This window comes from Trachypithecus francoisi, unplaced genomic scaffold (assembly GCF_009764315.1).
Source record: "Trachypithecus francoisi isolate TF-2019V2 unplaced genomic scaffold, Tfra_2.0 Lachesis_group3, whole genome shotgun sequence".
In the NCBI taxonomy this organism is placed as follows: Eukaryota; Metazoa; Chordata; class Mammalia; order Primates; family Cercopithecidae; genus Trachypithecus; species Trachypithecus francoisi.
The window spans coordinates 115,796,769-115,810,415 of NW_022681468.1; the positions used below are offsets into that span (position 1 = coordinate 115,796,769).

The window sequence follows — 13,647 nt, forward strand, 5'->3', positions numbered from 1 at the left end:
TTCTGCATATGGCTAGCCAGTTTTCCCAACACCATTTATTAAATAAGGAATCCTTTCCCCATTGCTTGTTTTTGTCAGGTTTGTCAAAGATCAGATGGTTATAGATGTGTGGTGTTATTTCTGAGGCCTCTGTTCTGTTCCATTGGTCTATATCTCTGTTTTGGTACCAGTACCGTGCTGTTTTGGTTACTGTAGCCTTGTAGAATAGTTTGAAGTCAGGTAGCATGATGCCTCCAGCTTTGTTCTTTTGGCTTAGGATTGTCTTGTCTATGCGGGCTCTTTTTTGGTTCCATATGAACTTTAAAGTAGTTTTTTCCAATTCTGTGAAGAAAGTCAATGGTAGCTTGATGGGGATAGCACTGAATTTGTAAATTACTTTGGGCAGAATGGCCATTTTCATGATATTGAGTCTGCCTATCCATGAACATGGAATGTTTTCCCATTTGTTTTTGTCCTCTCTTATTTCCTTGAGCAGTGGTTTGTAGTTCTCCTTGAAGACGTCATTCACATCCCTTGTAAGTTGTATTCCTAGGTATTTCATTCTCTTTGTAGCAATAGTGAATGGGAGTTCACTCATGATTTGACTCTGTTTGCCTGTTATTGGTGTATAAGAATGCTTGTGATTTTTGCACACTGATTTTGTATTCTGACACTTCGCTGAAGTTGCTTATCAGCTTAAGGAGATTTTGGGCTGAGACAATGGGGTTTTCTAAATATACAATCATGTTATCTGCAAACAGAGATAATTGACTTCCTCTTTTCCTATTTGAATACCTTTATTTCTTCCTCTTGCCTGATTGCCCTGGCCAGAACTTCCAATACTATGTTGAATAGGGGTGGTGAGAGAGGGCATCCTTGTCTTGTGCCAGGTTTCAAAGGGAACGCTTCCAGTTTTTGCCCATTCAGTATGATATTGGCTGTGGGTTTGTCATAAATAGCTATTACTATTTTGAGATACATTCTATCAATACCGAATTTATTGAGAGTTTTTAGCATGAAGGGCTGTTGAATTTTGTCAAAGGCCTTTTCTGCATCTATTGAGATAATCAAGTGGTTTTTGTCATTGGTTCTATTTACGTGATGGGTTATGTTTATTGATTTGTATACATTGAACCAGTCTTGCATGCTAGGGATAAAGCTGACTTGATCGTGGTGGATAAGCTTTTCAGTGTGCTGCTGAATTTGGTTTGCCAGCATTTTATTGAGGATTTTCGCATCAATGTTCATCAGGGATATTGGCCTGAAATTTTCTTTTTTTGTTGTGTCTCTGCCAGGTTTTGATATTAGGATGATGCTGGCTTTGTAAAATGAGTTAGGGAGGATTCCCTCTTTTTCTATTGTTTGGAATCATTTCACAAGGAATGGTACCAGCTCCTCTTTATACCTCTGGTAGAATTAAGCTGTGAATCCGTATGTTCCTGGACTTTTTTTGGTTGGTAGACTATTAATTACTGCCTCAATTTCAGAACTTATTATTGGTCTATTCAGGGATTTGACTTCTTCCTGGTTTAGTCTTGGGAGGGTGTATGTGTCCAACAATTTATCCATTTCTTCTAGATTTTATAGTTTATTTCATAGAGGTGTTTATAGTATTCTCTGATGGTAGTTTGCATTTCCATGGGATCAGTGATGATAGCCCCTTTATCATTTTTTATTGCATCTATTTAATTCTTCTCTTTTTTCTTTTTTATTAGTCTGGCTAGCAGTCTATCTATTTTGTTGATCTTTTCAAAAAAGCAGCTCCCAGATTCACTGATTTTCTGAAGGGTTTTTCGTGTCTCTGTCTTCTTCAGTTCTGCTCTGATCTTAGTTACTTCTTGTCTTCTACTAGCTTTTGCATTTGTTTGCTCTTGTTTCTCTAGTTCTTTTAATTGTGATGTTAGGGTGCTGACTTTAGATCTTTCCTGCTTTCTCTTGTGGGCATTTAGTGCTATAAATTTCCCTCTACACACTGCTTTAAATGTGTCCCAGAGATTCTGGTATGTTGTGTCCTTGTTCTCATTGTTTTCAAAGAATATCTTTATTTCTGCCTTCATTTTGTTATTCACCCCGTAGTCATTCAAGAGCAGGTCGTTCCATTTTCATGTAGTTGAGCAGTTCTGAGTGAGTTTCTTAATCCTGAGTTCTAATTTTATTGCACTGTGGTCTGAGGGACTGTTTGTTATGATTTCCATTCTTTTGCATTTGCTGAGGAGTGTTTTACTTCCAATTATGTGGTCAATTTTAGAATAAGTGTGATATGGTGCTGAGATGAATGTATATTCTGTTGATTTGGGGTGGAGAGTTCTGTAGATGTCTATTAGGTCTGTTTGGTCCAGAGCTGAGGTCAAGTCCTGGATATCCTTGTTAATTTTCTGTCTTATTGATCTAATATTGACAGTGGGGTGTTAAAGTCTTCTACTATTATTGTGTGGGAGTCTAAGTCTCTTTGTAGGTCTCTAAGAACTTGCTTTATGAATCTGGGTGCTCCTGTATTGGGCGCATATATATTTAGGATAGTTAGCTCTTCTTGTTGCATTGATCCCTTTACCATTATGTAATGCCCTTGTCTCTTTTGATCTTTGTTGGTTTAAAGTCTGTTTTATCAGATACTAGGATTGCAACCCCTGCTTTTTTTTTTTCTTTCCATTTGCTTGGTGAATATTCCTCCATCCCTTTATTTTGAGCCTATGTGTGTCTTTGCACATGAGATGGGTCTCCTGAATACAGCACACTGATGGGTCTTGACTCTTAATCCAATTTGCCAGTCTGTGCCTTTTAATTGGGACATTTAGCCTATTACATTTAAGGTTAATATTGTTATGTGCGAATTTGATCCTGTCATTATGATGTTAGCTGGTATTTTGCCCATTAGTTGATGCAGTTTCTTCATAGCATCAGTGGTCTTTATAATTCGGTATGTTTTTGCAGTGGCTGGTCCTGGTTCATGTTTAGTGCTTCATTCAGGATCTCTTGTAAGGCAGGCCTGGTGGTGACAAGATCTCTCAGCATTTGCTTGTCTGTAAAGGATTTTATTTCTCCTTTGCTTATGAAGCTTAGTTTGGCTGGATATGAAATTCTGGATTGAAAATTCTTTAAGAATATTGAATACTGGCCCTCACTTTCTTCTGGCTTATAGGGATTCTGCCAAGAGATCCGCTGTTAGTCTGATGGGCTTCGCTTTGTGGGTAACCCAGCCTTTCTCTCTGGCTGCCTTTAACATTTTTTCCTTCATTTCAACCTTGGTGTATCTGACGATTATATGTCTTAGGGTTGCTCTTCTCGAGCAGTATCTTTCTGGTGTTCTCTGTATTTCCTGAATTTGAATGTTGGCCTGGCTTGCTAGGTTGGGGAAGTTCTCCTGGATAATATCCTGCAGAGTGTTTTCCAACTTGGTTCCATTCTCCCCACCACTTTCAGGTACACCAATCAAACATAGATTTGGTCTTTTCACATAGTCCCATATTTCTTGGAGGCTTTGTTCATTTCTTTTCACTCTTTTTTCTCTAACCTTGTCTTCTTGCTTTATTTCTTTGAGTTGATCTTCAATCTCTAATATCCTTTCTTCTGCTTGATCGATTCAGCTATTGATACTTGTGTATACTTCATGAATTTCTCGTGCTGTGTTTTTCAGCTCCATTGGGTCATTTGTGTTCTTGTCTAAACAGATTATTCTAGTTGGCAATTCAACTAACCTTTTTTCAAGGTTTTTAGCTTCCTTGTATTGGGTGGGAACATGCTCCTTTAGCTAGGAGGAGTTTGTTATTACCCACCTTCTGAAGCTTGCTTCTGTCAGTTTGTCAAACTCATCATCCATCCAGTTTTGTTCCCTTGCTGGTGAGGAGTTGTGATCTTTTGGAGGTGAAGAGGTGTTCTGGTTTTTGGAATTTTCAGCCTTTTTAAGCTGGTTTCTCCACATCTTTGTAGATTTATCTACCTTCAGTCTTTGATGTTGGTGACCTTCGAGTGAGGTCTCTGAGTGGACATTCTTTTTGTTGATGTTGATACTATTCCTTTCTGTTTGTTAGTTTTCCTTCTAACAGTCAGGCCCCTCTGCTGCAGTTCTGCTGGAGGTCCACTCCAGACCCTGTTTGCCTGGGTATCACCAACGGAGGCTGCAGAACAGGCTGTTGCCTGTTCCTTCCTCTGTAAGCTTCATCCCAGAGGGGTACCCACCAGATGGCAGCCAGAGCTCTCCTGTATGAGGTATCTGACGGCCCCTACTGGGAGGTGTCTCCCAGTAGGAGACACAAGGGTCAGGGACCCACTTTAGGAGGCAGTCTGTCCCTTATCAGAGCTCAAACACTGTGCTAGGAGATCTACCACTCTCTTCAGAGCTGTCAGGCAGGGACGTTTAAGTCTGCTGAAGCTGCGCCCACAGCCACCCCTTCCTTCCCCCAGGTGCTCTGTCCCAGGGAGATGGGGGTTTTATTTATAAGTCCTTGACTGGGCTGCTGCCTTTTTTTCAGAGATGTCCTGCCCAGAGAGGAGGAATCTAGAGAGACAGTCTGGCTGCAGCAGCCTTGCTGAGCTGTCGTGGGCTCCACCCAGTTCAAACTTCCTGGTGGCTTTGTTTACACTGTGAGGGTAAAACGGCCTACTCAAGCCTCAGCAATGGCAGACACCCCTCCCTCCACCAAGATGGAGCATCCCAGGTCAACCTCAGACTGCTGTGCTAGCAGTGAGAATTTCAAGCCAGTGGATCTTAGCTTGCTGGCTCCATGGGGGTAGGACCCGCTGAGCCAGACCCCTTGGCTCCCTGGCTTAAGCCCCCTTTCCAGGGGAGTGAACAGTTCTGTCTCACTGGTTTTCCAGGTGCCACTAGTGTATGAAAAAAAAAAAAAAAACACTCCTGCAGCTAACTCGGTGTCTGCCCAAAAGGCCACCCAGTTTTGTGCTTGAAACCCAGGGCTCTTGGTGGGGTAGGCGCCAGAGGGAATCTTCTCTTCCGTTGGTTGCGAAGACCATGGGAAAAGTGCAGTATCTGGGCCAGAGTGCACCATTCCTCCCAGTACAGTCTCTCACGGCTTCCCTTGGCTGGGGGAGGGAGATACCTGGAACCCGTGTGCTTCCCAGGTGAGGCAATGCCCCACCCTGCTTTGGCTCGCCCTCCATGGGCTGCACCCCCTGTCCAACCAGTCCCAATGAGATGAACCAGGTACCTCAGTTGGAAATGCAGAAATCACCCACCTTCTTGTTATTGTGTTTTCCTATTTATCTATTTATTTTGAGATGGAGTCTCACTCTGTTGCCCAGGCTGGAGTGCAGTGGCACAATCTTGGCTCACTGCAACCTCTGTCTCCTGGGTTCAAGGGATTCTCCTGCTTCAGCCTCCCAAGTAACCTCGGGTTACTTGTTGGCCAGGCTGATCTGACCTCCTGACCTCAAGTGATCCACCCATCTTGGCCTCCCAAAGCGCTGGGATTACAGGGATGAGCCACTGTGCCATGCCTCTTGTCAATCTTCTCTGGGGCTCTGTCCCCTCTACCCAACTTACAAATGTTGGATTACCTTTAAGCTTGGTCCCGAATCTCACCTAATCCCATGACTATAAATATCACCTTTATGCTGATGACTCGCACCTTTACATTTCCAGCCCAGATCTTCCTTCTGAGTCTAGGCCAATATACCCAACTATCTATCCAATATCTCCACTTGAATGCTTCACAATCTTATCAAATTCAGTACATCCAAAACTGAAATATTGGATTATTCTTCCCTCACTATTCCTCCTCCAGTGTTTCCCATTCTCTAACCATCTACTCAGTTGCTTCTGCTAGAAACCCAGAAGTCCTTTACTCTTGCCACTCATATATAATCAAGCACCAAGCCTTTTCATTTTGGTCTCCAAAATATATTCCTAATATTCCTATCTCTACTGCCATGCCCTTAGTCTAAGCCATCATCATCTCTTGCCTATAACACTGCAATAGCATTCTATATGATCTTTCTGAATCCACTCATATTCCCCTCCAATTCCATCTTCACACCACAACCAGAGTGATCTTTCAAAGACAAAAATGCCTCTGCTCAAAACTGTTTGGTGGCTTCCCACTGGATTTATAATAATGTTCACAAGGCACCTGCCTACCTCTTCAGACAGGCTTATCTCAAGCTACCATTTCCCTTATTCTCTAAGCACCAGATTTGTTAGCCTTCTATGTAACTATACATTACACATGCAGAGGTTTTTCAGGTATGTTGTGGCCTCTGTACAGGTTGTGGTGTTTTTATTTTATTTTATTTTATTTATTTATTTTTGAGACAGAATCTTGCTCTGTCACTCAGGTTGCAGTGCAGTGCCACGATCTCAGCTCACTACAACCTCCACCTCCCAGGTTCAAGTGATTCTCCCGCCTCAGTCTCCTGAGTAGCTGGGACTACAGGCAGGCACCACTACACCCGGGTAATTTTTGCATTTTTAGTAGAGGCAGGGTTTTGCCATGTTGGCCAGACTGGTCTCAAACTCCTGACCTCAGGTGATACGCCCGCCTCAGCCTCCCAAAGTGCCTGGATTACAGGCCTGAGCCATGACACCCAGCTACCTGGGACCTTTATTCTCTTTAATTCTTCTCCTACCTACTGCTGCCCAAAATACACAAACATGTATGCATGTGTGCACACATGTGACATACATGTATGTACACAATCCAAAATCCCAGATTCCGCATCCAATAGTCAAACCAGACAAAAGGGAACTGAATGACTGGCAACCCATGGTGTTAAAACATACCACTAGAACAAAATAATAATAATAGTAGCAAACCCCTGTATAACTTAACACATACTAGGCACTATTTTAGATGATTGATATGTATTAGCTTATTCAATGCTCAAAATAATCCTATGAAGTAGGTACAGGCACACTTCCCTTTACTGCACTTTGCTTTAGTGCATTTCACAGATACTACATTTTTTACAAATTGAAGGTTTATGGCAACCCCACATCAATCAAGTCTCTCAGTGCCATTTTTCTAACAGCATGTGTTCACTTCATGTCTCTGTATCATATTTTGGTAATTTTCACAATATTTCAAGCTTTTTCATTATTATTATATCTGGTGGTGATCTGTGATCACCATTGTTACTATTGTACTGATGTTACTATTGTAGTTGTTCTGGAGTGCCACAAACCATGCCCATAGAAGATAGTGAACTTAATCAACAAATGATATGTATATTCCAACTGCTCCATCCACCAGCCTTTGCTCTGTCTCTCTCCCTCTCCCTGGTCCTCACTATTCTGAGACATAACAATATTGAAATCCAGTCAATTAATAACGCTACAATGGCCTCAAAGTGTTAAGGTGAAAGGAAAAATCACACATCATTCATTTTAAATCAAAAGCTAGAAATGATTAAGCTTACTGAGGAAGGTATGTTGAAAGCCAAGATAAGTCAAAAGCTAGACCTCTTATGCCAGTTAGCCAGGTTGTAAATGCAAAGGAAAAGTTCTTAAAGGAAATTAAAAATGCTATTCCAGTGAATACAGGAATGGTAAGTGGAACAGCCTTATTTCTGAAATGGAAAAAGTTGTAATGGTCTGCATAGAAGATCAAACCAGTCACAATATTCCCTTAAGCCAAAGCCTGATCTGATTTTTTAACATATTCGAAACAGCCTTCTCTTAGAAGAGGCCATCTAGGACGTTCATAGCTAAAGAGGAGAAGTCAATGCCTGGCTTCAAAGTTTCAAAGGGCAGGCTGACTCTTGCATTAGGGGCTAATCACACTGGAGACTCTAAATTGAAGCCAATGCTCATTTACCATTCTGAAAGTCCTAGGGCCCTTAGGAACTGTGCTAAATCTACTCTGCCTGTGCTCCATAAATAGAACAACGAAGTCTGGATGATAGCACAGTTGTTTATAGCACGGTTTACTGAATATTTTAAGCCCACTGTTGAGACCAACTGCTCAGAAAAAAAGATTCCTGTCAAAATATTACTGTTCATTAACAAGGCACCTGGTCACCCAAGAGCTTGGATAGAGATGTACAAAGAGATGAATGTTGTTTTCATGCCTGCTAACACAACATTCATTCTGCAACCCATGATCAAGGAGTAATTGTCAGCTTTTAAGTCTTATTATTTAAGAAATACATTTTATAAGGCTATAGCTTCTGTAGGTAGTGATTCCTCTGATGGATCTGGGCAGTTAATTGAAAACATCTGAAAAGGATTCACCATTCTAGATACCATTAAGAACATTTGTGATTCATGGGAGGAGGTCAACATATCAACATTAACAGGAATTTGGAAGAAGTTGATTCCAGCCCTCATGCATGACTTTTGAGGGGTTCAAGATTTCAGTGGAGGCAGGAACTGCAGATGTGTAGAAAGAGCAAGAGAACTAGAATTGGAAGTGAAGCCTGAAGATGGGACTGAATTGCTATAATCTTATGATAAAACTTGAAGAGATGAGGAGTTGCTTTTTATGGATGAGCAAAGAAAGTGGTTTCCTAAGATGGAATCTACTCATGGTGAAGATGGTGTGAACATTGCTGAAATGACAGCGAAGTATTTAGAATATCACATAAACTTAGTTGATAAAGCAGCAGCAAAATTTGAGAGATTAACTCCAATTTTGAAAGAAGTTCTACTGTGGGTAAAAATGCCATTAAACAGCATCCCATGCTACAGAGCAATCTTTCCTGAAAGGAAGAGGCAATCCATGTGACGAACTGCATTGTTGTCTTATTTTAAGAAATTGCTACAGCAACCCCAACCTTGGGAAACCACCACTCTAATCAGTCAGCAGCCACCAGCATGAAGCAAGACCCTCTAGCGGCAAAAAGACTGACCTGCTGAAGGCTCAGGTGAGTGTTAACATTTTCTAGCAATAAAGTATTCTCGAATCAAGGTATATACATTTTCCTTTTAGACATAATTCTTTTAGACAAGTTAATAGACTACAGTATAGTGCAAACATAGGTTTTATATGCACTGAGAAGCCAGAAAGTTCGTAACTTGCTTTATTGTGATGGTCTGGAACCGAACGCCAGTATTTCTGAGGGCCTGTACTATTATATTATTATCTCTATTTTAAGACAAAGTGAATAAGGCATAGAGAGGTTAAGTAACTAAAGCAAGGTCACAGAAATTCACTGGCAACGCGAGGATTCAAATCTAGTCCTGTGTGAGTGCTTGGTTACGGGATGACTCAGTTGTCCCTTCTGTAATTAGTTATTTGGATAAATAGTGTATCCTGCACTAAACTAAAAACATCAATAAGGGTGGGGAGCGTTTATATCTTGCTCACTGCTCCATCCCTAGCACCCCGAATAGAGTCTAGCACATACTTGACGCTCAATAAATACACATTGAATATATGAATGTTTACTACTCCCTTGCATAATTATTTTGAGACTGTAAAGGTTCCAACCATGTCTCCTACTGCTATGTATGTATTTTCTATCTTAGTTGTCGGCCTGGCCATTCCCCAACATGCCTGGCAGTCGCTTGGTGTCCCTTTGGCATGGCTTTCAGGGCACTGGCCCCGTGTATATGCAAAGCCTCCCCTCCTCAGGGCTGTGGGCGCCTCAGGAATATTCCCGCCTTTGGGCCTCACCTTCCATGTGGGGCAGGGGGCTGTCCCAGCTTCCTGGCGTGGCCCAGGTGGGTCTCTGGTGTTTGAGGGTATGCAGCGGGCGTACCGCTGCAGAGGCCACTCTGTCGCTTCTCCTCCGGTAAGCCCGAGGCTCAAGGGTAGTTTTCCTGCCTCCGCCATGTCCTCCCTCACCACACGCACAGCCGGCGGGGACCTGCCAATCCGGTATCCAACCAATCAGTAAGCGGAACGCCCCAAGGCCCACCCTCCCGTTCAGTGGAAGCCAATTGGCAGGCTCCGAAGATTCCAGCCTAGGGCATTTCCGGGCCAAGGGGGTCTCTCTTGACCCCCACTGCTACATTGTAGGGCGGTCGTGACCCTTATTAGTGGAAGTTGAAGTCGCGCTTGCATAGCATTCGGGCCCACACCTTCCCTCAGGCAGCTCACGTCAACTTCTGCAGCTCTGAGTCTGAGAAGTTTCCCAAACTGGCTGACTCCCTGTAACCTACACACTGGGACTAGGCTGGTAGTCGAGGCTGCCTGGACACACGCGTTTCCCTTCCTCAGAGCGGCCTTTCAGAAGACAGTCTCCCCGCTTCACCTCACACCCACCACAACAAAGCTCCAGTTCCACACGCCATTCGGGAGACACGGTTACTTCCTCATCATCCACCCTGCCGCTCCCTCGACATTCCCTGCCACCCGACAGTCAATTTTTCACCGAAAGAGAGGAGCAGATGCGTGGGGGCTGCCAGCAGCAAAAGATGTGCCTACATACAACAGCAGATGCAATGAAATGACATTTCTGGGTGATTTATAGTCGGCAAAGCACTTACACATCTGTTATTTCCTTTATCCTCCCAACAACCTTGTGGTGAATTAAAGAAGCAAAACGGGAATTATTACCCGTATCTAATAGATGGAGGCAAAATAAGGTCCAGTGACCTGGCACAGTGGCTCACCCCTGTAATCCAAGCACTTTGGGACGCCGAGGCGGGCGGATTGCCTGAGCTCAGGAGTTCTAGACCACCCTGGGCAATATGATGAACCCCGTCTCTACTAAAATACAAAAATTTAGCCAGGCGTGGTGGCGCACGCTTTTAACTCCAGCTACTCGGTAGGCTGAGGCACAAGAATTGCTTGAGCCCCAGAGGCGGAGGTTGTAGTGAGCCGAGATTGTCCCACTGCACTCCAGCTTGGGCTGCAGAGTAAGACTCTGTCTCATAAAATAAAATAATCCAGAGAGTAGATGTGGCTTGTCCAAGGATACACAATCAGTGAACGACAGAGCCAGAGTAGACCTGTGGATTCCACAATATCCATGTGTCCACCTCATTTGCAAAGAATTTAGATATTCATGCAATCTATGTCAAGTTAGAAGCAAAGTATACAGAGGGTAGAGACTATGCTAACCAAATACATAAAATAGAATTAAAACACAAACAATGTTTAAAGCTATGCATACCAAAGGATATACAATTCATAGACAATGGTTGGATAGGTGGTAATTTATTCACTCTACAAAGCATCAATTAAATATCTACAGTGTGCAAACAGCTATGCTAGTCACCATAGGGGCTACAGAAACGGATAAGGCATGTATCTAACCTTCTGGGACCACAGGATCTAATAAGGAAGACAAACAAGGTGCAAATATACCCATGACACCTGACAGTTAATGCCACCGGAAAGGTACAAACCATGTGCTCTCAGGGTTCAAATGAAGTAAAAATCTTCCCAATAGGGAGTGGCAGTGGTATTCGAGTTAGGACTTGAAGGGTGAGAAAAATTTCCCAAGGGAAGATGGAAGGAACTGTTGTTCCATGTAAAGGAGAAGTTGAGGAGTAAAGTTGTGGAAATGAGGATAATGACATGACTAGCTGGAATGCAAAGTTGTTTTTTAAGGAAAATGAGGCTACAGAGGTGAGCTGGGACAAGAGTATTGAACAGCAGCTAAGGAATGTGAATTTTACTTGGTAGGTGATGAGGAATATGAAAAATTTGCATAGGAGAATGACTCCATCCTAGTAGTGGTCCAGGCAGCTTAATGTCTCGGAAGCATATGGGATACATTGGATTAAAGGCAAGAGGGGTCCACTACTTATCTTTCCAGCAGTCTAGTAAAGCTTACCAAAGGGGTGGGGTTTCAGAAATAGCTTCTGAAGGTCCATAAATGACACAGCAATACTGCATTTAATATAGGAATAAATGGTTAAAAACTTGGTTTGAATCCCAGTTTGTCAGTTGCCAGCTGTGTGACCTTGTTGAAGTCAGTTAACCTCTCTGTAAAATAATGTTATTAAACAACTACTTTACAGGGTCATCGAGAAGATAAAATAAGAACATATGTGGGAAAACACTTGGTAAATTACAGAGTGGTACATATGTTGGTGCTTTCTATTTCCAGGGTTAAAGTGACTTTCTGTGGACTCCCTACAGGCAGGGAGGATGGGAATGGGAGCCTGACATTGGGTCTCAGAGGTACTCACCTTCCAGGTCCAGGGCTGCGGCTGCTGTCAGACACCCTTCGCAGGAGCAGATGGTGCTCACAGTTGGGACCCTGTCAGTGCCCAAGGACACCCAGGGCCCTGCTGGGTTCCCACCTGCAAGCTCCCTTCCTAGACAATGCACCTGTGCTTGAGCTTCTGGGGCCACCAGCGTCTGCCAAGAACAGATCATGTCTGCAAAGGGAGATATGATAAAGCCACAACTCAATGCACAAAGGCTCTTACAAACTTATAATATTAACAAATATGACTTGAGCACTCAGGAGGTCCCAGGTGCTATGCTAGGTGCTGAGCATATAGTAGAGAGCAAAACAAATGGGGCTTCTCCTCTCTTGAAGCTCACAGTCTAGTAGAGGGCAGAACACTGAGCAAATTACCCACTATTGTTAATGGCTAATGTATTTTCTTTTTAAAAGGTAAAGCTGTAATCTTTATTAAGGTATAATTTTAGAAAATAAAAAGCACAGATCTCACATATCCAATTAGGTGAGTTTTGACACCTATGGATAGTCATGTAACCACCATCCAAAACAAAATATAGAACACTTTCAAAACCACCAGGTTCCCTTGTGAGTGCCTCCTTTCCATTACTCAAATCAGACCACCCTGCAAGGGCAACCACTGGTCGATTTATCACCTTAGCTCTCCTGTTCCCGGACTTTATATACACAAAATCACACAGAATATATTCTTTTATATATGCTTATTTCATTCAGTGTAATTTTGTTTTTTTAGCTCCATCCATGTTGTTGCTTGTGACAATAATTCATTCCTTTTTAGTGCTAAATAGCATTCCATTATATGACTACTTCACAGTTTGCTTTTTTTCACCTGTTGGTGGACATTTGGGATGCTTTCTAGTTTTTTGTTTGTTTTTGCTGTTATGAACATTTTTGTACAAGCTTTTTTTTCTTCTTTCTTTTTTTTTTTTTTTTGTAGATGTGTGTTGTCATTTATCTTCAATAAGTACCTAGAGGGCCAGGCCCAGTAGCTCATGCTTGAAATTCCAGTGCTTTGGAAGGTCAAAGCGGGCGGATCACCTGAGGTCAGGAGTTCGAGACCAGCCTGGCCAACATGGTGAAACCCTGTCTCTACTAAAAATACAAAAATTAGCTGGGCGTGGTGGTGGGCACCTGTAATCCCAGTTACTCCTGTCTCGATCGGCTGAGACAGGAGAATCGCTTGAACCTGGGAGGCAGAGGTTGCAGTGAGCCAAGATCGTACCACTGCACTCCAACCTGGGTGACAGAGCGAGACTCCATCAAAATATATATAATAAATATATAATAAATAAATATACAATAAATAATATATAATAAATATATATATTATATATAATAAATATATATTATATATAATAAATAATATTATATATATAATAATATATATTATATATAATAAATATATAAATATATAATATATATATTATATATATAAAATATATATTAATAAAAATATATAATAAATATATAATATTTATATAAAATATATATAATAAATAAATAAATAAATATTTATATATATATATAATAAATAAATAAAATATATATTGTATATTAAAATATATAATATATATAATAAATAAAATATATATTATATATTAAAATATATAATAT

The 13,647-nt window shown here is 41.7% G+C and overlaps 1 protein-coding gene across 2 annotated transcripts in view; it reads right to left on the reverse strand.

Annotated features, from left to right (window-relative positions):
- Positions 1-9,744, reverse strand: part of REC114 (REC114 meiotic recombination protein) — a 137,212-nt gene extending 127,468 nt beyond the window's left edge. For both annotated transcript variants that reach the window (XM_033189456.1, XM_033189453.1), the window contains exon 1: positions 9,546-9,744. In XM_033189456.1, the coding sequence (XP_033045347.1) occupies positions 9,546-9,704 (159 nt within the window). In that variant the 5' untranslated portion in view covers positions 9,705-9,744. The remainder of the gene's footprint in view (positions 1-9,545) is intronic.
- Positions 9,745-13,647: the final 3,903 nt, after the last annotated feature.